The sequence below is a fragment of the Phyllostomus hastatus genome, unplaced genomic scaffold, assembly GCF_019186645.2.
Source record: "Phyllostomus hastatus isolate PE091 unplaced genomic scaffold, TTU_PhHast_1.1 phas_scaffold_129, whole genome shotgun sequence".
Classification (NCBI taxonomy): Eukaryota; Metazoa; Chordata; class Mammalia; order Chiroptera; family Phyllostomidae; genus Phyllostomus; species Phyllostomus hastatus.
Genome location: NW_025334009.1, coordinates 11,331,691 through 11,357,338, shown reverse-complemented (window position 1 = coordinate 11,357,338; position 25,648 = coordinate 11,331,691). Strand labels below are relative to the sequence as shown.

The following is a 25,648-nucleotide window of genomic DNA, read 5'->3' as shown; positions in this document are numbered from 1 at the left end:
GCTCTCGCACCTGCCGGCTGCGTGGCCTTGGGAGAACGGCTTACCCTCTGCAACCCTAGGTTTCCTCCTCTGTGAAAGGGAGACCGTGACCGCCGGTTTGAAGTGTAGAGGAGGTAATGCAGGCGGAATTCTCAGCAGTGCACGTGACACGTGGACGCCGCCTGTGAAAGTCAGAGGACGTTCCACAGATGAGGTGTCATGCGAGTCTGACCTCGGGTTTGGTCTGACTGTTCCAAGCAAGGAAGGACAGCCAGGTGGACTTTCTGTACGGAGGGAGTGAGAAAATCAGCAGGCTTTGTGGGGGCCACCTGGTGAGGTGGCAGTCAATGACCCGCAGTGAGATCACCTTCCTTGGCTGTGACGGGGCCTCCTGCCCAGGAACAAGGTGGTCTGTCAACAGAGCAGTGGCACGGCCACATCTGTTTGACAAGGGACAGCTGGGGACAGCTGGGGACGAGGGCCATCTCCATGGGTGCAAAGGAGGAGACCGAGTTAGAAGAGGCAGGATTGGTTGACTGGGTGGTCTTGAGGGGTCAGGAAGGAAAAAAGTATCAGTCTCTTGCTGTTTTTAGATTAGACAGTGAATGGTTTCCCCTAACCAGGGTGAGGAAGGCGGAGTTGGAAGTTGTTTTGGAACAGGAGGAGATTAGTGTTGGGCTTTCTGAGTGGGGTTACCGCCAGGAGACTTGACGAGGCTTGACTCACCCCGGTCATCCTCACCTCACAGAGGGGAGGTCGGCAGAAGGGCATTCCTGCCGCCCCTCTAGCCCGGGCAGCGTTCTCTGTAGTTTCTGGGACTGAACGTGCTTCTATCGGGCATCATTTTTCCAGTTGCAAGAAAACAAAACAAAGCAAAACAAAAACAGAAAGTGACTCATAACCCCTTAGGCAAGAGAGAGAATGTGTGTGTTCAGACCCGGAACATGTCCACGAACCGAAGCAGGCTTTCTCCCTCCTCCCCTCGCTCCCGTGGCCCTACGTGCCGGCATGTTCTTCTCCGTGGCAGCGAGCTTGCTCCTCGCTTGCAGACACACAGGAGGAGACGGTTGCTCTGGCCACCTCTGATCCCCAGTTCTACAAGTCTGGGAGAGAGAACCTGATTGTCTAGCTCAAGTCAAATGTCTACTCTTGTCCCGTGTGGCGGAGGGCAGGGAGTTGGCTGGGAGAGACTCTGGCTGGGCCACTTTGGGCCCCCTGTCTCCCACTAATCCAAACAGCAGAGGCTGGGGTAGGAGAGAGTTGCAAGATAGCGATTTTAGGGTGATGGCGGGGTGCGGGCAAATCCCAGAAAGAAGGAATTAGGCAGATACTCCAAAGAGATTCACTGCAGCATGGTTTCCTGGCAGTTAGTGGTGCTGAGGCCGGCATTTCAGGCTTTCAGATCGCACCAGTTGGCTATGGCTGCGTAACAAACTGCCCCCAAATTGACTTTAAACAACCGTTACATCATATCTTACAAATGTGTAGGTCAGGAATTCAGGAAGCATTTGGCTGGCCGATGCTTCCATTCCATGTGACACTGAGTGGTCACTCCGTGGCACTTACCAGGTAGCTGGTCTGGTCTGAGGAGTCTTGAGACAGCTTCGCTCACATACCCGGCACCTTCGTGGGGACGGCAGGGAGGCTGGGCTCAGCTGAGCCCCTCTGGCTCATCATGTAAACTCAGGGCCCCTCCCTGTAGCCCTCCCAGCAGAGCGGGCTGACTTTTTACATGGTAAACGCTGCCAGTTCTCTCAAAGACCAGCCCAGAACTGGCGTGGCATCATTCCCCCAGTCTCTGCTGGTCAGAGTGGTGCCCTGCCAGCCTGGAGTCAAGGAAGGGGAAACAGACTCTGCCTGTCAGTGGGAGGAGTGGCAAAGGGTTTGTGACCATCTTTTATCTGCCCATTTATGCTCTTTGGAAATACAAGCAAAAGCCTAATCTTTTCTTTAAAGGTCACTGTTGTTGTCTGAAAGTACACAAAACCTCATCCCTCTTCCATAACATCATAGATAAAACCACAGCTGAGCTCCTTCAGGGTAAAGAAACCGAAAGAGTAAGCCCTGGCACCGCGTCCAAGAACGCACTCACCCTTCAGAGTGGGCCGTCTCTGCAGGCAAAGCAGCGATGCCTAGGGGCTTGGTTGGCGGAGGCAGTTGCCTTGGGAAAAACTCTTTCTTAAACGGCTCATGAACGATGATGACTTTAGAGGAGGTGGAAGAGGGCCCGTGAAATGTAGGATTCCTCGGAAGACCTACCTATTTCTAAAACTTCCACTACAGACCTCTTGTCAACTCTGATTTCTGTGTCTGGAACCTAAAAAGGACGCATTATTCTGGACTGGAGATCCAACATCGCATGGACAGCCCCATGCATGGAAACCTGTTGATTATGGGCCTGAAGTCTAACCTGTTACAGACTTATATGGGAGGCTTTAGTAATTCTGGCTTCTCACCATATTTCATGCATAATTCCCTCAGATCCTTTCAAGAGGGAAGCAGTGGGTGGTGCCCCGTTGCCACTGCTGACCGGGACACTCTTCATCCCCTAGGGCCTCTGAAGACAGGCGGGCAGTCTCAAGTCCTCTCCCCTTCCACTGAGCCCCATCTCCTGGAGTTCCCTGTACAGTGGCTCTGACATTGCTGCCTGTGGTCGCTTGCTACCTCCTTGAGAGCTCACAAGCCAAAAACGATTGTTCCCCAAACTATGTCCCAGATGCACAAATTCTGGGATGAGCTGCAAGCACAGCAGAGCCGCCCACTGAGCCAGTGCATTCTCTGTGCCACGCCGGCCTGCAGGCCAGCACGCTTTACACTTACAAGATGGCAGGTGCCTTCATTCAGCAAATAGTATTGCGTCCCTAGTAGGGGGCAGGCTCTGGGCAAAGGGACAGAGGCAGACCACACAGCCCTCACTCTGTCTTGCAGACATCTGGGAAAAGCGGTTAAGTGAACAGAGATGATGGCTAAACCCTGAGAGGTGAGCAGGACTTGGAGGGTGAGGAGCCTGAGCCGCCAGCTGCCGGCCCTTCCTAATGTCACTGCGGTGTTACTGACCCGTCCGTCGTCCACTGTTTATCGAAGATAGAAACCCCTTCTGGGGTCAGCAATGCCTCTCCCGGAGAGGAACTCCAGGCCCCCTGCCTCCTCTCCCTCTGACTCGGGTCAGATCCCGGAGTCTTCCAGAAGGTCCCCCCACTGGCATCTCAGCCCGTCTCTCATGCCTGGCAGCAGCAGGCCCTGACCCCAGCACAAAACCCACAACAAGGGCCTGGAGCTAACCAGACCCTCCTCCAAATGCCGAAATGGATCCCAATGAGCTTGCCCCAAGGCGGGATGGTCGCAGACACCGGGAGCCGTAATTTAAACTTCATGCACGAGGATTTCAGTAGTCTGCCAAACCACCGTGCAGGAAGAACACTTTGAAATGTGAAACTCTTTTAAGGGAGAAAAACCCCAACGAGTCCCCACTCCCTCCCCTTAGCTCCCCACGGGGTCTCCTGCCGCAGCCGGGGCCTGGTGCCTCTTCCAGAAAATCGTCAAGGCCTGTTCCTAGGAGAAAGTTTCACTGTTCAGGGGCACAGTAGGGACGACAGCTTCGTGGGGGACGTGCACCTTTCAGAAGGGCTTTCAGCCCAGTAAGCCAGCCTCTGAGTGGAGTGGTAAGGGAATGAGGATGCTGGGATGTCTCTCATTGAGAAGAAAAAGCCTTGTTAGGGGCCCCGGGCAGCTCTCTCCCTCCCCGGCCGGCTGTGCAGTTTGCCAAAACCCACAGCCCACCACTCAGAGAGGGAGAGAAACAAGGCATCCGCCTGTACTGCTTTCAGCCGAGGAACCATTCTCCTCTCCCCTGTTTGCCCCCTGTCCCGTGCCAGCAGAGAAGCCTGGGAGCAGAGGGCAGTGCCACAGCCTCACCAGCCCTGTGACCAGTCCCTCCCTGCGCCTCTGGTGCCCGGGACCTGCTGGCTCCTCCCTTGCGCCCGCAGAGGGGAGGTGGGCTGCAGAGCCTGTTGGCTGCCCTCGGAACCAGCACTGCCTCAAACCTCAGCTGGAGCTGCTCCAAGAGCCTGCTGCTTTCAAGCTGGCTTTGGGCTCCTGGTTTTTATTTGAGAGCATTACTGCTGACCTCCAGCAGAAACTCTTAGAAAAATTAATCTTTGAAAGGGCTCAGAGAATGTGCAAAGTTGGGCAGCCGCTCCGGGGGTCACTGGGGTTATCACCTTTTCCCCAGCTAGGCCAGGGAAGCCACCCTTGCTTCTCCAAAGAAAGGGGGGAAAGCACAGACACACATACACACACACACACACACACACCCATCACACTGTCTCAATTAAAACCATGTGCCAGAGACACTTGGTGGGGGCTTATTTATGTTTGGAAGTAAATATTGGGCTGATGCTGCATGGTTGACATCTCAAGACAGAGACACACTGTGTAAATAGTGAAGAAACTGAAGAGACCCGTAAACACGAGGCCCTGAGCTCATCCCAAGAAGGAGTGTGCATGAAGTCCTTGGAACAGCTGCCCTGGACGCAGCCCGGAGGCCAGGGGAGGTGGGGGCGGGGCTCTCCCAGGAGCCCAGATGCCATGGAGTCCAGGCCAGTCTCCCACTCACCCCGAAATACGCTGGGAAGGAAAAGGCTGGGGCTGCAGGCTGCAGACCCCAGAGCTCCGTCAGGCCTGATTTCCTCCTAGGCCCCATGCCTCCCTAATTGGGGCTACTCAGAGGGAATCTGCTGTTTCTCTAGAAGTTTTCTGGCAGCTTTTGGATACAAGTTTATCAGACAACGGGGCGAGTCTGTCAAGAGCCTCAGGGAGCTCTTGCTTTCGGGGGCTGCAGGACCTTCACAGACGAAAAGCCTTTTATTTAGTTGAGCAACGCTCGGCTTGCGTCTGTCCTCCTCCAGGGTTTCCATGAGCGTTTTCTCTGCTACAGAGAGAACACAGTTATAAACAGAGCCTTTTGCCCCTCAAGTGGCAAAGGAATCTCTGGAAGGTTCCAGAAAAAGTACAGGAAAACAGTGACTCCACTGGATTGGAATTGTGGGGCTGCTGAGGGTCCAGCTTACACTCGGCGCTAATCATTTCCCAGCATGTTCAGTGGGAGCCCCGCTAGCGGCAGAAACACGGGAGGATTGTGGGCACCCAGCATTCCTCAAGGGTCCTCCGCAGTGTGACCACACGCAGGAACAAGAGCCGGAGCGGGTGCTGAAGGAAGGCTGCTGCAGGCGAGAAGTGTCTTTGCAGTCTCGATTTATCTTAATCTTTAAAAATTGTATAAGTCTTTGCAGTATATTCATACTTTAAAAGAAAAGTTGAAAATTCCATTTTCAAAAAAACTTCCAAAATCTGTTGGAGGACAGCTGATACCGGGCAAGGACTCTGTGCCTGTCCCTTCCTTCTTAGTGTGCGTCCCGGGTGCACAGCGGCACACATGTCCCACGGGCTGCCATCCTGAGTCGGTTTTGGGAGCCAGCAGAAAAGCCGCCATTGTGTTTCACGGCTGGAAGAGCTCTAAGAATGTCATTGGTCTCTGAGGCAGACACACAGACACTGAGGGTCAGAGCCAGCCAACGACCTGTGCCGTGGCCCAAGGGGTAGTTACTGGCGCGTGAGCACTGACTGATCAGGACTCTGGGACCCCCACGCCACGTCTCTTGCCTGCACAGCTCTTCCCCGTAGTTCCTGGGGCACGGAGCAGGCCCAGCATGACACAGCTGCATGGGGGCCCTTGTTCGGTCAGCTCAGAGCCTGGGCTCTGGGTTCTGTAACGAAAGCGAAAACCAGGCTCTAAACAAAAGCACAAAGGTGATCGTCTCTTTTTCTGAAATAGAGTTAGTTTGGTCACGTAAGAAGCAAAGTGGGTTTGAGAGATACCACTAGATTACCCGGCACCTCCGTGCAAACCAGTACACAGCGCCCCTTCCTCCAGAAGCTTGACTTCCATCTGTTCCGAATTCAGAGAATCTGCTGATTTCCTCAGAAAAAGAGACGTTCTACTGACATCTGCTGGAAAATAGTTGAAATAAATTTACGTGCGTATATCTTCGATGTAAGCGGCAGCCCCCACCCAACACAAACTTAATGCAGGGCACAGCCCACGCCACTGCACCCAGCAGCCCCTAACTTTGAGCTCGGACTGTGTTTTAAGAAATGGCGTTTGGATCCAAAGAAGTTCAAATGTCAGTGGCAGCTCCAGTCTTTCCACTGGAGACCACACCGAGGCTGTGCTGGGAACAGGGTGCTCGAACCCCTGCAGTGCCAGAGCGGGGCACAGAGCTGGCCAGGCTATGTCCAGAAGGGGCTGGATGGTCACTGCCAAGGTGGGGAGGAGGCGACTGTAGGACCAATGCCGACATCGCTCCGCATGAAAGAAAGTTGCTTCTGGGCGCCGGCGGGAGATGACGGCCCCTTCCCTTTCTGGCAACAAAGATGACACACGTAGAGCGTGAGCACACGTGAGAGTGTGTCCAGGTGCTCTAAACCCTCGCGAGATTTTTTTGCACACTCCACATCAAATCTTCATACCAGCATAGCTAGGAGAAAGTGAGCCGGCTTTGTCCTTCCATCTGTCCAGAATTCCTAGAGATGAACAAGGGAAGTCTGTGCAGCAGGACAAGGCACGGTGGTGCCTTTTATGTCTAGAACCCTATCGGCCGCCACTCCGCCACCCTTCCTGTGGCTGTTCATGCGCTCAGTGCATCCGACTGGGGCCCTGCCTCACTTAACTCACGCTGCACAATAAGCCACCCCGAACTCCAGTGGCTCAAAAGCAGCAACCACCTACATAGCTCACAACTCTGTGGGCTGGACTGAGTTTAACAGGGTGAGTGAGCCCACACCTGCAGGCCATCTCCCATTGGCTGGCAGAAGGGGGCCCCAGTGGGCTGGACCAAACTCATTTGCGTGGCCCGGCAGGATCCCGAGAGAGCAAGCAGCAGTGTGTGCAAGGCCTCTCGAGGCCTAAGCGTGGAACCGACACGGCACCTCGTCCACGGCATCCGGTTGTCAAAGCAGGTCACAGTGCAGATCTGCAGAGTTGAGTCACGTGGCCGAGGGCTTGGTTCCGGGGGGAACGGGGGATGGTGGGCACCACTGCGGTTCGTCGCCGATGCCACATACAGGTGAGGCGCTGAGCTCCGGGGACAGAACACACAAGGCCTGCCTTCAAGGAGTTCTGAGACAAACGCGAAAGACGAGAAGGGAGCAGCAGGCAGTTAGAACTGTGCTTGGTTAGTGCGGCAGCAGAAATACGTTCCTGGGCTGGAACTGAGAGTGAGTAACCTGGGATCACCGAAACGTGACACCGTCGGCAGGCGGAGTGCTGGGCCGAGGAGTCTCATTTCCGTGTTGCATCCAGACTTATTTTCACGATTATGTCCTCTTCAGTGCGGAAAAGGCACGGGACATTTTTCCCCATCCACCGTCTTTGTCTTTAAATAATACTTCAAGCAGTAACTTCTCAGTCAGACATGTCCATTGCCTCTTGGGTTGTTTCTCTGGCCTTCTGTGGCCGTGCTTGGCGGGCCGTGACAAGGACCCTTTCTAGTTGCCCAGGACCTTCAGGCCAAGCCCCCCTTCCACTTCCCTTGCAGAGGGGGGACGGCGGTAGGGATTGGAGGACAGAGAAGTGCACATCTGACCGGTGTGTTCCGATGCCGCTGAGAGGAAGCCTCCCTGGCCCAAAACACCAGGAACTCAGCATCAGCTCACCACCCTGACCTTGAGGAGAGAAGCTCGCAACACAGGCCCCCTGGCAGTTGTGTTCAGGAGACTTCTGTTCCTTCCCAGCCATTCAAATGGCAACCGCCTCACTGACTCCACCCAGTGAGGCCTCGGGAATTCCTTGGTGACTTGGGTGGAGATGTTTCCTGGCAGCTCTATTAATAGTTCTCAACTTTGGCTGGACCACTAAGCCCCCTCCTGGGGGAGGAAGATGGTAGAAAGACAGTCCCTGACCCCAGGTGCTCTCCCTTCCTTGGGGAGCTCACCCCATCAGGTGATTGCGGGTACTTGGCTCATAAAGGAGGAGGAAGACTAATGCGCAGACCACAAGGAAGTTAGACGTGCCCGGGGTGGGCGGGGAGCTGGGTTTGCTTGATGATTCGCTTAGGGCAGGTTTATCTGGGCATCCGCTGTTGGCAGCAGACTGTAGAGATTGCTGGTCTTGAGCGTTTTCAGATATGACCACGGGAACTATCAGCCAATGACAGCGTGGTGCCACAGGCCCGCAGAGCTGCCAACCAAGCGGGTGCATCTGTCTGACTTCCTGTCTTCAAGGGGGTTGAAAGGAGGAGTTGAGGGCAGGTCGATGACTTGGAAGGTGGCCTCAGGAAGCACTGACCTGAGCAGGGAAGCGAGACAGGGAAGAGAAGGAATCCAAGAGAGGATGTGTCACGCCGGTTAGCCCTGCAGGCAAGTTCCACCGGGTGACTCTGCGGGACGTGCACCTCAGGGTTGCCGCTCCCAAGGGCAGAGGGAGCTGGGTGCACCCTGTCCAGGTCGCCCTGCAGCAGGGATGTCTGACTTCAGAAACAGATGCCACTAATGCTGGTGACAAAGGACAAGGGATGCAAGGTCACCCTGAGCGTGGGAGAAGAGGTCAGCTTTGGGCCACAAAAAGTTGCTTAAATATTGGGCAGTATAGCACCTGCAGTGACTGCCTGGGAAAAACAAAAACTTACTTTACCATATGTGCAAAGCCCCAGAACCTCAGAGGGGAAGGTCTTCTCAGAACCAGGCTAGAGGGAGCTGCCCCCCCACCACCGCCCCGGGTCAGGAAGAGGTGCCGGGTCGCAGGGGTGCACTCACAGCATGAGTTCCACAGGCTTGAGAGAGAGCGAACCCGAGGACAGCACCGCAGAAGGCAGAGCCACAGACACTGTCAAAAGCCTGTTATGTGAGAGCAGCAATTACTAAATTATTCCACAGTGGCTGATACCTCTCAGGATACTAATAGGCTTACTCAAAGCCAAATAAGCTCAGGAAATGTCCAGCCCCTGCCTGGGTTGCTGAGATCCTTTTCTAAGGGTTTATTAGATCCTTTACTGTTCTCTTGCACGTTGCCAGTCTCTTAAAGAAAGAAAGAATGCAGCGTTTCCCAAACTCCCCTGATCAGGAAGCCCATTTTACTCCCAGACACCTTGGAATCACTCTCTGTACCTGGTGTTCCCCGGCACACAGTTTGGGGAACACCCGCTCCTAAGACAGCCTGCAGGGAGCCCGTGCCCTTTGAACAGCGGCTGCACACCACGCCCTTTCTAATGCAGCGAACCTGCGGAGTTTTCCAGGCCCTCCCAGGACCCGTGAGTATAGGTCAGGCCACTGCCTCAGCCAGGCTGCCTTGCAGCGCAAACGGCTGATCCCTCAGCATTTCTAACCCGGCCCCTCCTCTGTCTGCCTTTCAGATGGGCTTCTTCCGCCGAAGGTACAAAGAAATCATTGAGGCTGAGAAGAACCGGAAAGAGAACGAAGACAGTTGGGACTGGGTCCAGAAAAACCAGTGACCTGCCACGCCAGTCACGTGACCCAGCCACTTCGCCTGTCGCCCTTGGTCTTTGTATCTTCCATATTTGGAAGAAAGATTCTTCTCCAGATTTTTCGGAGGCCCCACTGATGCTGTTCTCGTCATTCTGTCAAGCCTGGGTGCCAACCTGAGGCAGCCAACCTTGGCCAGGTCACATGACTGGAGCCCACCACTTCCTTTGAAAGATGAACTCTGAACTTGGGAAAGCGAGCTGCAGAGCCGAGCAATATTTATGGATGCAACGTGCGTGGTCGACCCTCAGGGGAAAACTGTTACCTAAAAGTATTTTTATAAATATAAGCCTTTTATACTGATTATGTCTTTATATTTGTATCAATGTTTTATTATTTCTATTAAATAGCTATATAGTTCACTCAAGCACTGATATCTGGCCTGGAAACACATGTACATTCATATACATTTGAAAGGATAAAAATCGCATTGTTCTGTGGGACTCGCTGTTCGAATGGACTTGCAGATAAAATAATGTGAGGGAACCTCACGCCACGAACCCACCACACTTGCAGTGCTGCGTGTGAGCTGTGGCTGTGGCAGGCCCCCTCCGGCATTGCCCATCCTCATGGCCTGGAGTCAAGTTGCAAGTCACATGCTAAAGAACTGGCTTTTTTCACGTGTACCTGTCACTGTAAGATTCCCAACAGGAATGTGGATGGAAAGCTTGGTTCCAGCGACAAGTCTGCTCTGCATCACCTCCACGCAGCAGACATCTCGCCCTCCTTCCAATTGGGTTAGTAGAAGAAGGCTTGGAGCGACGCCATTCGGTCATCTGGTAAACCTCAGAATGGCATCTCATCCTGGACGTCATGCATCAGAGTCTATGCATCACAAGGACTAATCAGTGACAACCGAGCAAAGACTTGTGTCTGAATGTCGTATGTGTTGCCTGTGCATGGTCATTTGAGTTTAGAGGTCTCCGTTTTCCCGTCACTTCTGCTGTCCCAGCTAATGGTAATTGTAGATTCCTTCCCAGAGGTGACCTCTCAACCTGTTCTTACTTTTAAAAATAGTGTCTTTGGTGGGGTTCCCAAGAAGCAGACCCCAAGGCAAGGATCTGCATGCAAGTAACTTATTAAGGAAGTGTTCCCAGGGGGCAGCAGTATGGGAGTGAGGGAAGCAGGACAGAGGAGGGGAGGAAGCCAGGGAAGGGTGCCATTGTCAGGGAAGGTCCCTTGGAGAGTAGCTTCAGCCTGACCCTGCAGGGGAGCTCTGGAGAGTGGGATGCATCTCAGAGTGGTCCCAGCCTGAGGCAAGGGAGCTGAGCCTTCACATTCTTGCACCCTGGAGAGATGTAAATTTTACAGTCTCGGTTCCTACTGGCAAAATGGCCCAATAGTGCAGGGTACGTCTGTTCAAGGAGAGCCACAGGTGCACCCCCCACCTTGGGAGGCATACAGAAATGATGCACGGGGATTTGGGCATAGCCGCAACCTCTTTCCCTGCTCCCTGCATGGTTGACTGTTCAGTGATGGCCTTCAGTATCCAAGCATTCTATCTGATGGTGTTTGTTAGCAATGCACAGTGCTGCCCAGTTTTGAGTGCATTGTGACTTTCTAAAAGGGCAATGAGAGGGTGGCTGTAGCATGCTCAGCACTGTACCTGGCCCCACAGTGAATGCTCAATACCTGTTAGCAGCTATGGCTGCTGTTACCACTGCTGAATAACCATCTGATAAGGCAGAAACATGTGGCTCAGAGCAAGGTCTGACAAAGAGTCCTTCATGACTTACTAGAGCCTGCTCCGACCCCAGGTACAGTCAAATGGAAGTTAAACAAGCGGAGGACAGATTGGATTTTTTTAAATGAAGCCCCACTTGCAGTATTCTTTCAATGGGCTTTTGTTCATTGTGTCATGTTGTCCTTTAATAAATCACTTAAAATTCTCAGGTGGTAGTCCTGGGCCAGCTCCACCAGCAGTTTGGCCAAATGCTTTTATAGCCACTAACCAGCCTCTTGGAAGGGGTGCAGACACATTTGTGACAGTGTGGAAGGGTGACTCGCAGGCTCCTAGTTCGGCCAGCCAGAGGGTCAAGCCTCATTCCAAGGGGTGGAGTGCTCCTGGGGGCAATGTCAGAGCCAGATCCATTTGCTTCAGGGTAGTAGACCCACATGAGTAGTTACAGTCCCAGGAGATCACTACAACTTCACAAGGCAGTTCTGAGAAAATCATGCTTGGCACTGGCAGGAGCAAATACTAGCAGCCATTCCAGGAACCTGTTTGTGAAAGATGGTATCTCTGCTTGTCTGAGCATGCCAAGGAGCAGGTGGGGCTGCAGGGACGGGGGAGGTAACCACTCCGCACAGCAGTGCTAGAGAGAGAAGTCCAGCATAAGGTTAGCACACGCCCCTCCCCGCTTTCAAAAATGATTTGCTTATGCTCAGTTTACCTGGGACTCAAGAGTTCGGAATATCCCCAGATTGACCCCCAAACCTGTCACAAAGAAGAAATGATGAAGTTTAGGAGCCAGAAGGCACTAGAAGAAGTGAGTGGGCCCCCTGGCTTTGTGATGGCGGACAGGCACACACCTGGAACCACTTACCCCTGAGGCCCCTGAGGCTCTCCCAGTCAGTCCTTCAGGAAAACTCCATCAACATCAGCAGGAGTATTCCGGAGTCTAGTAAATGTAGAAAATCCAGTAGGAAGTCCTGCACCAAGCAAGCCATGGGAGGCCTAATCCTTGAGCCAAAGGCAAAGAGGTCAGAAACAAAACTTTCAGGCCTCCTGGGAACGTTTGGGGCCCGTTTTCAATACGAAGCATAGTGGATCCTCCAAGTGATGCATGCGTTGTACACTGCCTGTTCGTCCCTGGCAGAGTAATGTTTTACAAGGTTATTTTACTTTTTCTTTTTTTGGTAAGGCATTATGCCCAGGTGAACGCAGTTATGCATAGGATACATATGAAACATACATCTAGTGAAACCTACATAACCTGATTCAAACTGCCCCAAATGTACAGGCACTGTGAAGGATTATAACTTGAGTGAAGTGGCCCTTTAGCAGACAAAAGGCAGAAAACGAGTGTCCTTTTGGAAATGCTCTAATGTACGGGGTCGTCGTCCATCCATGTCCTTCTGATTTTCAGCACATTGGGGGAATAATGAACAAACCTCCCACGCGGTGCAATGCTTTACAGCACAACGATCTAGATTTCCAAGTTTGTTAAGGTTTTGGTTTTCTTTTTCTAATGTGCACGGTGTGACTGGAAGAGTGAGTTTCAAAGCTTTAAGAGTGATTACTTGCATGGCAGGCGCCCACGCTAACTTCACTTCCGGAACTTGACTGATACATTCATGTACATTTCCACGGAGGAGTTTTGGCAGGAGGAATGTTCCTCCTCACGGAGTCACGTGTTTTAAAAAAATCTATGCAGTCACTTCTAATTCACTTGCACTGTTTGGAGAATGCAGGTTTACAAAAATGCATTTGGAATAAAAAAAAATGGCTGCAAATGATTCGGGAGTTTGGTCTGAAATTTCTTTGCTAACAGCCTATGGGCTGCTCATGGCTCAGGATGGCTAGGAATGCAACCCAACACAAAATCATGAATTTACTTAGAACATGATGAGATTTTTTTGTGATTACCTGTCGCCATATTTACTATGTGGCCCAAGACAACTCTTCTTCTTCCAGTGTGGCCCAGAGCCGCTGAAAGGTTGGACATTCCTGCCTGCGAGAGGGTGTTGAAGACGGGAATGTGCAGGTCCATGTAATCGTTCATGAACAACCCACTAATTGTGGCTGACCTGTTCCTGACCTTTGGCCTCCACTCATGGCCATCACCTGCTCTGTGTACCGCCTACCTGCCCAGGGCCACACCTGAGACCTTGACCTGAAGGTAAATTAAATAGACTACACTCCTCAGTGCTGGTAGGCCGCTTTCACACGCGTCCATCAGGCGGTCACTACGCATTCCCCTTTTTGGGTCACATTTTCACACATTTACAAACATTGCGTTCTCTTAGAATTCTCATCTCCATCTCCAGTATCCCTTTCCTTACGTCCCTGCTGTTATCTCAAATGCTGTTCACTTCTGTGTTTTTCTCTTTTTTTCCTAGATGAGACCAATGAAGACACACCTCTTTTATTGCTCTTCTTCAAGAATAAGCCTTTGGCTGTACCAATCGAGTCTTCTGGGTTTTGCTTTCTATTTCATTAACTACTACTGATCCTATTAAAATTTATGGTACTCCCCTATGGTTAAAATTCATATACATCCACACCACATCGTAGAGAGGGGATATGAAAAGATACACACCAAGGGGTTAAAAAGGCTTTAGTAGATGGAATTGACCATGTTTTTGCCTTGCTGTTTGTTTAGTTTTGTTTTCCCTAGCCTGAATTGTACCAGGGAGCTTGTATTTCTTTTGTAACAATGAAGCATATGCAAAGTATTTTTTAAATAAAGATACATCTGGGAGAGCAGGAATGACTAAGCCGAGAAAGATTCCAAACTGTAAGTCTAGAAAGGAAGAGATCTGTTTGCAGCAGAGAGCACAGGGGGAGCCTGACACAGGGGCCAGCGGGCCAGCAAGTAATTCCAAGCATTTCAATCCCAGATGCTTCCTGGCTTAACAAAACCCGCCACCATTACTGGTGCTAATTAAATGCACTTCTCTAAGCTTGCTCAACCTGTTTCCCTAAGCCAGAAAAGGCCCTGGCAAACTCAGAGGAATTGAAAGACACAAATTTAAGAGGAAGAAAAATCACCAGTTAGCGAAGCGAAGTCTTCCTCTATTCAACCAGGGGTTTTTCAGTCCACCAGATTACTTCTGCTCCTGGAAGTCTGTCTATTCGCCAGGTTACTGTGCTTAGTAATAAAATTAATCTAAGTGCTTACTTAGATCCCTGTGTACACCATCAGCCCGACTGGCAGCTGTCCATCAGCAAAGCCCTGAGTCCCTGAGGTCGTGTTCATTCACTCAACGCACACGTCCCACTAGAGTGGGTATAACAAGGTATCACCAGCCCTGCGCTGACCCAAGCCTGCTGCCGAGTCTCCGCTTTGCCTCAAAGTCTCGTCTAGACCACTTTATACTTTATCTGACAGGATGCTTCTATAATTGAAAAAAATCCTAAAAGGGAGCTTCCGTGATCCCGTTCCTGGCTGTGGAACAGCCAAGCCTCATTCTCTAGGTCTCTCTAGTTATTCTGGGCTTCAACTAGCCAAAGTGTGTTCTGGTGTGTTGCAACTGAGACCCCCCTATCTGATCTACACTGGCCTGGGGAGTGACTGCAAGCAACAGACCCTCCCGAGATAGGATCTGGGCTTGTTATCCCATCCAGTGAAGCCAGAAGGCAGTGAGGAGCTGTGGGGGGTTGGGGGATGACGCCCCAGCAGCCCCACGCAGGGTCTCACAGCTCGGGCCTCCCAGAATGAAGGCAAGGTTTGGGGAGAGATTTCAGCGCTAGAGGAAGGGCTGTGGAGCCTGCCGGTTACTTCTACCACCCTGGACAACTTCCTGAAAAAGAACAAGCAGCCCAAATTCTAAAGTCTTGATCGGGGAACAAGGGAATTGATGATGAGGCCAAAAGAATTTCCAGTTCATGCAGCCGCAGGGCCGAGGTTGCCAAAAGTCAGGCCTGAAATCCTGTGGGTTGTCAAATTGTAAAATCCATTACATTCGGATTATCAGATCCTGGTGTGAAATGCAGGGCGTTGAAGAGGCACACACGAGGAAACGCATGGAACCCAAGAATTGCAGTGGGGACGTGTGGGAGGTGCCACGAGCCCCCTCTGCTTCTGTCTAATGAGGCCGTTGCTGCCCTGCTCAAGACCCCAAAATAACAATGTAATCGCCTTGATGGAGAAGCCTGTTTTCTATACGACCCCCACGCCCCTTCAATACCTTCAGATGTATAGGAAAAGTGCGACCCTCTTGGGGGTCAGTCACACTGTCAAACCATAGAAGAGAAGGCTTTAGCCATCAGGAAAGGCCGCAGGGTCAGGAAGGACCAGGGCCCAGCTCAGCTGTGTGGTGGGCACTGGGCAGGGCCCAGCCCCACGGAGCAGGTTGGAAGGCCCTGGGAGATGTTGCTGGGTCGACAGGTCAATGCTGAAAAGCACCTAATGTGTCAGGGCACAAGGGCAGGAGATACATACAGCCCGAGTCAAGTTTGGGGGCGAATAGGTCAGAAAACCATGTAAAAGGGGGAAAAGACAGTTACTCATTTCAGGGGAAACAAACTGAACAACAAATGGAAACAGATGCATCTGGCCTCCAGTCACCCCCACCTCCAGCTTTCGTGGTTGCTGAAGAAACTACTGGTAGTCCCAGCTCTCACTGTGAAGCGTCCTAAATCAGCCCTTAAGTTTGCTGTGAGTTTGGGTGTGGGATGCATCTGCCCAAGGCCCTACATGGGGCCTTCCAGGGTCACACCCCCCCGTCTCAGCAAACTGCCACAAGGCAGTGTAACAAGGGTTACTAACAATAACCACACATATAACCATGCAGATCCTCCTACAGAGAGTGTTATGAGGTCAAGAAATCATACAGAATGTTACCTGTCCTGGGAGGTCAGGGAAGGCTTCCCTAAGGAACTTGAGAAGAAGAAATAAGTAGATGAAAAAGGAGGGGAAAGCATTCCAGGCAGAGAGAACAGCCTGTGCAAAACCTCAGGGCGGGTGGGAGCCTAGATTGTTCAAGAAACTGAGAATAGCCCAGCAGCGGCCAGAGTGCAGGAGCCAAGGGGCACAGGGCTGAGGTGAGGCAAGGCCAGGAGAGCCAGGGACTCCACCAGCCGGCGGCCGGAGCGATAGCAGCCCACGGCCAGCTCGGATGCTGGAGGGGAAGGCCCGAGGCGAGGGCAGCCGCCGGCCAGCCATGGGGAGTCGGAATCACTCCGGAAGGAATCAGATAATCAGCTGCTGGCTGTGCCCTGGTGGTCAGGACATGCCGGGCAGCGTTCCTCCTCACAGCTGCTTTAAAAGTGTGTGAGTATTTTTTGGCTATTTATGGGAACAGAACATTTAACTTCCTAAAACATCAGTGAAGTCATGCTGAGAGGCAACAATAATCAAGAAATTAAGTTCTGCAATCAGTGGGAATGGTGGGGGAAAAAAGCCTCTTTTAAAAGAACAAGAGCCCTGGATGGTGTAGCTCAGTGGATTGAGCTCAGGCTGTGAACCAAAGTGTCGCAGGTTCGATTCCCAGTCAGGACACATGCCTGCGTTGCAGGCCACGGCCCCCAGCAACTGCACATTGATGTTTTTCTCTCTCTCTCCCTTTCTCCCTCCCTTCCCTCTCTCTCCCTTTCTCCCTCCCTTCCCTCTCTAAAAATAAATAAATAAAATGTTTTTTTAAAAAAACACAAGAACTACCTCCACCATAGTTTATCAAAGCAGTGTTTTCACGGGGCACTCATTGCAAGTTGCAGAATTGTGGAAAGACCGAGAATCATGATGAAGCATAGAACGTGAGCATAGTGAGAGGGGGCCGTTCTCTCAGCTTTCCTGAACTGTGTCACTGTCAAGGAGAGTCACTCTTCCCACCATGTGACCACGGGCGAAATGCTGTTAAGTCAGTGAGTCTCCCTTGGCCATGTGTTCCCTGCAATGTCATTGCCGTTACAAAGAAAATGCTCATTATAAGTACATCTGATAAAGAAAACAGGGCTATACTTTTAATTCTCAGCTGTTTATATCTTGGGCTGTTTAATGTAGATTATTTTCCATGGCTGTGTTCATGTGTGTCTGTGTGAATGCTTCAGTGTATGCTCTGAGCCCGAGTTGAAAATGCTTTTCATTGTACTGAAGTCTCTTTTTTTTGTAGTATATGAAGTGATCTTTTTTAAAAGATTTTATTTATTTATTTTTAGAGAGGGAAGAGAGAGAGAGAGAGAGAAACAGGAACATCAATGTGCAGTTGCTGGGGGTCGTGGCCTGCAACCCAGGCATGTGCCCTGACTGGGAATCGAACCTGCGACACTTTGGTTTGCAGCCCACGCTCAATCCACTGAGCTACGCCAGCCAGGGGTACTTAAGCCTCTTTACGCAGGTGGTTTATTTAAAGTTTTCTGAAAATTAGTATTGTTCTACTTTGAATATATGACCTGGAGCCATGGCAGACCGAATGAAAACACCAGCATTTTGCCTGCTGGAAATGGGAACATTTGTTATTCGACAGATATCTGCAAGGATGTAAAATGGGATGGCTTGCTGTTGAAGTTGTTGTTGTTGTTGTTTTTAAGGAAGCTAGTAATGCTAAGGAAACAGTGGCAATTTCAGAAAAAAAATGATCAACCAAAAAAGTACTGAGTCATCCATCCATCCAAAATATTATCCACCACAGTATTAGTTCTAATTATTCTCTGGGCTCCCCAGTTGAAGAGTTTGATAAGTGCTGTGACGGATACTGATTCATCCATTTACTTTATTTGAGAAGCAGCACTCAACTTAATACATTTTCTTTTTAAAAATTCATTTCACATTGATCATATGCCATGTGCCAGACCCTGTGTGATATATAAGATCTGTGTTATTCTCTGAATGTTTTCTGAGTTTGCTTTTTAATCATTTAAAAGATCTTGCTTTCTGTCAGTCTAGAACAACATTACCCCCAAAATTCTTTCTCTGCAAAATTCCCAATTTCCTTGGCTGGAACATTTCGCCTCTTTTTTTATCGTGAAGCCTCCGTGCTGTGCGTGTTATCATTCCGCCCTGGAACTTCCTCCGTTTCCCCGCTGGGCGAAGTGGTTTATCGGCTGTCAATTTGTAAAGTCCCCTCTGGGATTATCTGCGCGCAAGACAGCAAGGATGGAAACATATTTCATTGCCTTTCCTGTCCAAATAGAATTACCGCTCACAATTCATCATTATCTAGCAAGAGTGGATGCAATTCCCGTGAGTGACCCAGAGTCCCCGCCCCAGGGTTGTCTGTACAGAGAGTCCTGGCTGGATAGCTGTGGTCTTCAGGGTCCGACGGCTTCCTCTACTGTCTCTTTGGTTTAACAGGGTTTTTTTACATGTGTGTATCTACACATGTATGTATTTCTATATTATATATGCATATATAAGCATTTGGTTTAAAACCTGCTCCTCAGAGTTATGAAAAGAGACAGAGAGAGACAGAGAGAGGGAAATTTCTTCGGCCCAGTTTCTTCACCGTACTTCCTCTACCACCAACTAACCACTGTTACTTGCTTTTTCGGAGTCCATTCAGATTGCCTTTATGAAGTTACAAACAAATATAAATAAGGATCTTTGTTTTTTCTTCTTACAAAGGTAGCCTGCTGTATTCTCCATTCTGCAATTGTGTTTTTCCCTCTGTTCGTAGAAGGCACCCTTGTCTTATTACTGTGTCTTCCATTGTTCTGATGTGTATGGATGAACCATGATTTATATAGTCAGCTCCCCTTTTGAAGGAGATTTAATTGCTTTCCAGTCTTTGATTAGTGCCACAATAGGTGACCCTGCACTTCATCATTTTGCCTGCATGTGGGCATTCTCTGGCACAAGTTTTTAGGAGTAAAACTGGGAGGACAGTGGATCTATGCATTTGTGATTTTTGACAAAGATGGTCAGATTGTATTCTGTGAGGGTTGTACCATCTTACTCCCACCCATGATGTGCTGGTTCACCTTGATGTGTTTTCAGTGGTTTTCTGGAGACAGAAACATTTTGATCACTTCTCACTTCCTGTCTATAAATACTCATTCATTGACCAAATATTACCAAATGCCAACAATGCCCCAAGCCCTCTCCTTAGGCCCTGGCGATGCAGGAATGAACAAGCAGATACAAAGCCGTTTCACAAAATTGTACTGGGGACTGTAGTTGAAGGGTGCATGGGAATTCTTTATTCTTGCATTGTTTCTATAAGTCTATAACTTTAAAAAAACATTGTGAGCTTGCCCTGGACACACAAACACTTTTAGAAGCCAACCACAGGGACAACAACCACCCGTGTTTGCCGCTAGCATGGGCCCATGGGCTGGGTTTCACCCCTGGGCTGCCAGCTTGCATGACCCGGTTGAGACCCAGTTTCTTGATTTTGAGCAAGGTGTTGCTGCTGACAACCCCTACCGGCGCCGCGTCTGGAACTTCTAAACCAGCTCAGCACCAACCAGGAAGCTGCAGAGCCAGCCCTGATATGAATGCCCGACTTGATAATAAAGCAGGTTACATCCGAATGCAGCCCCGGTCCTCAGAGAGCAAGAAAAATTAGGACCGTCTTCCCCTGCAGACGCCCTGCATTTCCTTAGCTGCCTCTGGCGAAAGTGCAGCCATCTGGCCTCCTGGTTTCTGATCTCAGCCATGCACAGCACTAGAGGGGCATCTAACAGTCTTTCAGAACCCCACTGTAGGAGACGATCTGTTTGCACAAACAAAGGGGGCAAAGGCATTTTAAAGTTGAATTCAGTTATGAAGGGAGAAGCAGGTGTTTCAACACTGGACAGGGAGATGTTCTCGGCGCGTCCAGGTTTTCTACGTAGGAAGGGGACACCAGGTGAGCAGCAGGGCCCCCCTTCAGGGGTCCCACGCAGCATATGGGGTGGTCTCATCTGAGGGTGCAGCCCAACCGGCCAGAGACGGGATGTGTTAAATCAGTTTGCAGACTGATCCAGGGGCATGTTTCCGTCCTCTCCCTCCTCACCCTGCAGCTGCTCTTTCCCAGTTAATAAGTCCAAAAGCCAAAGGGAGCACAGCCCAGGAGCACCGATCCCAGGGGAGGAAGCTGCCTGAGGAGCAGACCTTGGGAGGCGGAGAGATTACTCCAGGTGAATAAAGAGTGGGGGACAGAGACAACAGCATATGCAAAAGAGAGTCAGGGCGGATACGACATCACTTTGGGGCTGTGTCTTACTACTCTCTTGCCATTTCCCCATCCTCATTTCTCTCTGGGAACAGGCCAAGAGACAAGCAACCTAGAGTTATGAGTGTAGCTTCCTGAGGACAGAAGGGCCTACCGGGCACAGATCTAATAGATTGTGGGTCTCAGGCCTCATAACCAGAGCACAGAAAAAGTGCCCATCTCAGCCCCAGGTCACCTCCTACTCACCCCCCACAAACATGTCTGCACTCAGACCAAGGAGGTTTTAGTAATCACTGTGTTTATCCCAGTGTTTATCTAGATTTCTGCCATTGCCATCCCTTCAAATAAACCCAGTTACAGTCATCTTCTGAGCCGCCTACTTTACACACAGTGGCGCAACAATGGCGGGAACTCAGAGGCAAGACCTGGAAGTAATCCCAGCCGATGACTTGAAGTGTAATCTCGAGCCACTGCTTCCCGGACAGAAAGGAGCCCCAGACGTGAAGACATCCGGAGCCGTCTCAGCTCTGCGCCCCAGCCGTGGGACTGAGCAAGCCTCTTCACCCCTGTGAGCCTGGTTTCCCGGCCGGAGGCTGCCCTCTTTGATTTCTGACCCACGGAGAGGGAGTGGTCGTGAGCACTGGTGAAGACAGAGCCCCACGACCGTGCCTGACGTGCCTCCCGCTGCATCAGACTCTCCGCAACAGGGAGGCCGGAGTGAGGCCGGTCTTTCACTCTCCCGGACACACCTCTGCCCCTCACAGCCCACCAGACCGGGGCAGGCCCACGTCTGACATTTGCAGATCACAAGAACAGGGGAAGCCCAGGTTCTGGGCTGTGGGCGGTTTCTCCACGTCATCCAATCCAGACCAGGAAACGGCAAAGAAACGTAAGACTGGAAGACCAGGTTGCATTTAAAATAATCCGAGTCCCTGAAATTCTGCCCTGGAACATGATCCAGCCCAGGGCCCAGGTGCACAGCCTGCCTCCCTCCTCCCCCAGGCCCACGAGGCCTGGGCATGTGGACTGTCCTCTACCCGTGCAGTCCAGCTGCATCCTCACCGTCCCACCCTCACCCTGCAAACAGGCCATTCCTCCCCCAGGATGAGGTCAGCCCTGAAGAAAAGGACCCAGTGATGAAATATATGCCAACCTTAGAAGTGGGTTCAGAACTGTTTGGGGAGAAATTCCAGGGTCGTGGGTGTCCCCAAGTATGTTGTAAAACAGGGCCAGTGGGGTAGTTCCAAAGCAGCCGTGGGGAAGTAAAAGTGCAGCATAGGGAATATAGCCAGTAATGTTGTGATAGCTGTGCACGGTGCCAGGTGGGTGCTGGAATACCAGGGGAACCACTCTGTAAAGTGGGTGATTGTCTAACCACGAGGCTGTACCCCTGAAACTGAAACAGAACAACATGGAATGTAAACTGTCATTAAACAATAAAACTTTCCAGTGTGGTGATTGCTGGGGGGAGGGAGTAAGGGGCTAAATGGCAATAGAAAAAACACACTAAAGATTAGACATGTTTTAAATAGTTACAAAAATAAAACAGGGTCAGTGGGTGCATGGACTTCGGGTAGTCCCAGGTCCTGTTGTTCTGCAAATTCCTCATCCCAGAGAGAAGTGAAAGCTGGACAAGGGGCTCTAACGTGCCAGGCCCAGGGCCAAGGCTCCTCACGCTCAGGCCCAAGGCCAGTGCTGGGGTGGGACATCTGAGCTACGAGCAGCCTAACCTAGAACGTGGCCTGGCATTCTCTTCAGGCCAAAGACGGTAATTTGGGAAGCTACTTCCCCAAAACTGGTCACCACAGTATTTCCAGTTACATGTTCTGCTCCTGCCTTGCCGGGTCCCATCAAGAGGCGGAGACTTCTCCTCCCCTGTCCCTAGATGGGACTGTGTCATTGCCTTGGTGAACGGATTGCGGTAGCCTGGCACTGAGTCACTTCCGAGATTAGGTCATAAAATGTGTTACAGTTTCCCTTGGGGCTTGCTCCTGCTCAGAAGACACACCCTGGCCAGCCAGCCACCATAATGTGAGGAAGCCCAAGCCCCCGGAGAGACCAAAGTTTTACAATATGGATTTTATTATTATTCAGGAGCAGTAAGGCCAACAGACAGGAGACAGCTGCCACCAAAAAGACAGTCTGTTATACTCAGAGTTCCCAAGAGGAGGGGGCACACCCTGCCATGGTGGTGGGGGCCAGGTGCACATGGGGAAGCCCCAGTGTTGGTCAGGAGGCAGAGGGAAGACGGGAAACTGTGTCGAGAGGCTTTCTTGTGGTTTCCATGGAAAGGAGCTGGTGAGCAGGGTGAGCAGGTCTGAGACTGCCCAGTTTGAATAATTTCAGCGCCCTCTGGGCTGCAGGGACTGCCCCTAGTTGTCGGGCAGCTGGCCGGGAGGGGATTAGGGAAAGGGAACAGCGGCCTGTGGTGGGAGAGCCTTGCAGAGGAGGGGTGAGGGGTCGGCTGGTCTGCGCAGGAAAGGCATGCCGTCTCTACGAATGCGGGGCAGCCACTCGAGAGTCGGCGAGGCCCCGAGATATCGAAACATCGGAGGACAGTAAATAAAAGGCACGGTTGCTACAGCCATGGGTGGGTTTTCCAGCCAGCAGCCTGACGGTCTGGACCCACGGCCAGTATCAGCAGGGACATGAGGAGGTGAGTCTTCAGATGAGCCCAGCCCCCCTGCCACGTCTTCAAGGGGTTCAAGGGACACCGTGTAAAGCAGAGATGAGCCATTCCTACCGTGTCCTGAGGTCCTACGCACGTATTTGTGTTATTTCTTAAAAGTCACTAAGTTTTAGAGTACTGTTTTATACAACCATCGAAACTTGAACAATGGTAATGAACTGAGCCAAACAGATTTTTCTCTCTCTCCCCAGAGCTGAAAGTGAGGCTTATGAAAATTAGCAAGTTGCAAGCAGGAGGAAGGGTGGTTAGGCCCAAAGAGAAGCAATGATGGGAGAAAGAGCTGAGACATAATTGTGCTGATTCTTTTCTATGAAAGTCTCCATTCCTTGCATCCACGGGAGCTTCTCACCCTTGGGGACGTATGGCACCCCGTCAGAGGCTGGCGTACAGCAAGCAAGCAGGACAGGTGAGACCACCTGACAGGTGAGAGCTGTCAGGCACTTGCAGCAACAGTAAATATTAAGGAGCTTTGTGCCTTCTCTAGGTCTTGCCGAATCCATGTGGCAGGTAACTTCAGTTCTCAAACACATTTTACTTTTAGTATTTTAAACACCATTTTGATGGTTCCAAATGTCCAAAACTTGTACTTCCTCTGTCCATCTCCAAGCTGGGACTGGGAGAGGTGCCCCCTTCTGGTTTGCACTTAGTCCAGGGCCAGAGCCACCCTCTGTCTGCATGTTCCCGCCCGGAAAAGCAAGGCCTAGGGAGGGGAAGCAGGTGCCCTTGGCCTGTTCCGGTGGAGATGGGGCCTCCTCAGCCCTGGGTCCCCACACGCCTCCTTCTCCACCGGCCCCAGCCCGGCAGTCAGATGTGGAGCACAGGGCCATGTCGGCACCGGAGCAGGACTGCGTAGACAGCGGTGGGCCACTGGGGCTAAAACTCCATCTGAGAATCCGCTTATCGGTGCCCCTGGGCCATCTGTGTAGGACAAAGCACAGTGGGTGCAGACCAGTGAGATCGTTGGGGGCGGGGCGTGGAGAAGGACAGAAAGGCTGATTTATTGATTATTTTTTCTCCCTGTATTCTCCCCTCTCCCAGTTCCAAAGGAGATAGCCCAGCGCTCTCTCCTCCCAGGCCTCTGGGGAAGTTTGTGTGAAAAATAGAAGCTGCCAGCAGACGCTCCTTTGCTCTCACTGTGATCACGTATATACGAGGGATGGTCAGAGAGGACCAGAACGGTCGGAGGCGGGGTTCGAGGGGAATGAAGGGGTAGGGTAGTGCTTGGCAGTGCTGGCACGCAGATACCGAAGGGTGGGGGAGGGAGGGAGAACCATGCGGTGCCAAGGTGGGAGAAACCAGCCAGAGCAGAGGCAACCCTGTCACGTGCACACCGTGTCCCAGCATGTATTTGAACCTGTGCACAAGTTAGCCTGTAGCCGTGTGTGCCAAGATGCACATCTGTGACCAGACCTGCCTGCGAAACATCTCACGTCACAGACCGTGGGCATGTCTGGGTCTGTCCGCCTGAGCTCTGCAAGCCCGGGTCAGGGAATAAAGCGAGCACCTGTGGCTGGGCCCGAGCCCAGGGGCCGGGGAAACCTGGGGGAGAGGCCAGACGCCAGCAGCGAGGCAGGAGCAGCCCCACCAGCCGGGCCAGGTGATACCATGTGCCCTGGGACATAGGAGAGGCATCAAAGGAGCAATCCCTGTGGGGGTTAGAAGTGGGGGGGGGGTCCCACCTCCAGGGGCTTATTGGCTTGAGTCCCCAGGTCCACTTGGGACTCTGTGACTCTCTACCCCTTCAGGAGCCAAAGCCACTCCTGCCAAAGGGCTGAGGGCACACAGGTCTGCCCTGCCCACTCTGCTTCGGTGGCTGTTCCTCTGTAATGGGTTTCAGGGCAGCGCCCTGCCCTCCCCCCGCCCAGGGCTCCCAGGGAGGGCCTGTGCACAGCCACGTGTTCCCTAATTCCACCCAAGTTCCCTGGGCCCGACGGGTCTGGGATTTCGGAGGTAGGGGGAAGTCACTGGGGTGTCTTCCTCTAGGAAAGTGTCTTGGATTCCTGGGCACCCCAGAGTCTGTCTCAGACCAGGCTGTGTCTTGCTTTCAGATTTCCCTAGTCCTTCCTGACCACCACCTTTAGACCAGGTGTCCCTTCCTCTCTGTCCTCCAGACCACGGGCTGACTGCCCTTCTCTCCATCACCAGCAGCCCGCGTCCACTCTGCCGTTCCATCTCTACTTCAAGGCCGGCTGCCAAGCGGGGCACATTCTCTCCCCCCCTACCCCAGACAAGCACGCAGGCCCTCCCATTCCTGGGGGGCTCTTCTGCTAATACTCTGGGGAAAGCCAAACTGCGGTAAACTGCATATACCACAGCCAGAGTGGGCCCAGCCCTCTGGCTGCAGTATATGCCCCAAGGAGCTGCTTTGCAGGGGACAGAGGCCAGCTTTTGTATCCATTTGGGCACATGAAAAGGACCTCACAACACAGGGACCACCAGGGGGCGGGCTACACCTGCTGGACCACTGGGCCATTAGGGGGCCTTTTTTTGTTCAGAGTGAAGTGTCCTGAGGTGAGAAGGATGCTTTACCCATGCCCCACATGGGGCCAGTTGGAAAGCACCCCTGGGGATGAGAGCGGAGGAAAGAGACAAGTAGGACGTCCCAGGTGTCAGTGGACTTAGGCGTTTGGTTGGAGAAACCCATGTGTGATGGGGAACAGGGAGTCTTGGAAAAGAAGGGTCAGG

At 51.8% G+C, this 25,648-nt stretch overlaps 1 protein-coding gene across 1 annotated transcript in view; it reads left to right on the top strand.

Annotated features, from left to right (window-relative positions):
• ITGA9 (integrin subunit alpha 9) overlaps positions 1–12,975 on the top strand; it is a 309,179-nt gene extending 296,204 nt beyond the window's left edge. The window contains exon 28 of the mRNA XM_045856800.1: positions 9,387–12,975. Within this exon, the coding sequence (XP_045712756.1) occupies positions 9,387–9,485 (99 nt within the window). The 3' untranslated portion in view covers positions 9,486–12,975. The remainder of the gene's footprint in view (positions 1–9,386) is intronic.
• Positions 12,976–25,648: the final 12,673 nt, after the last annotated feature.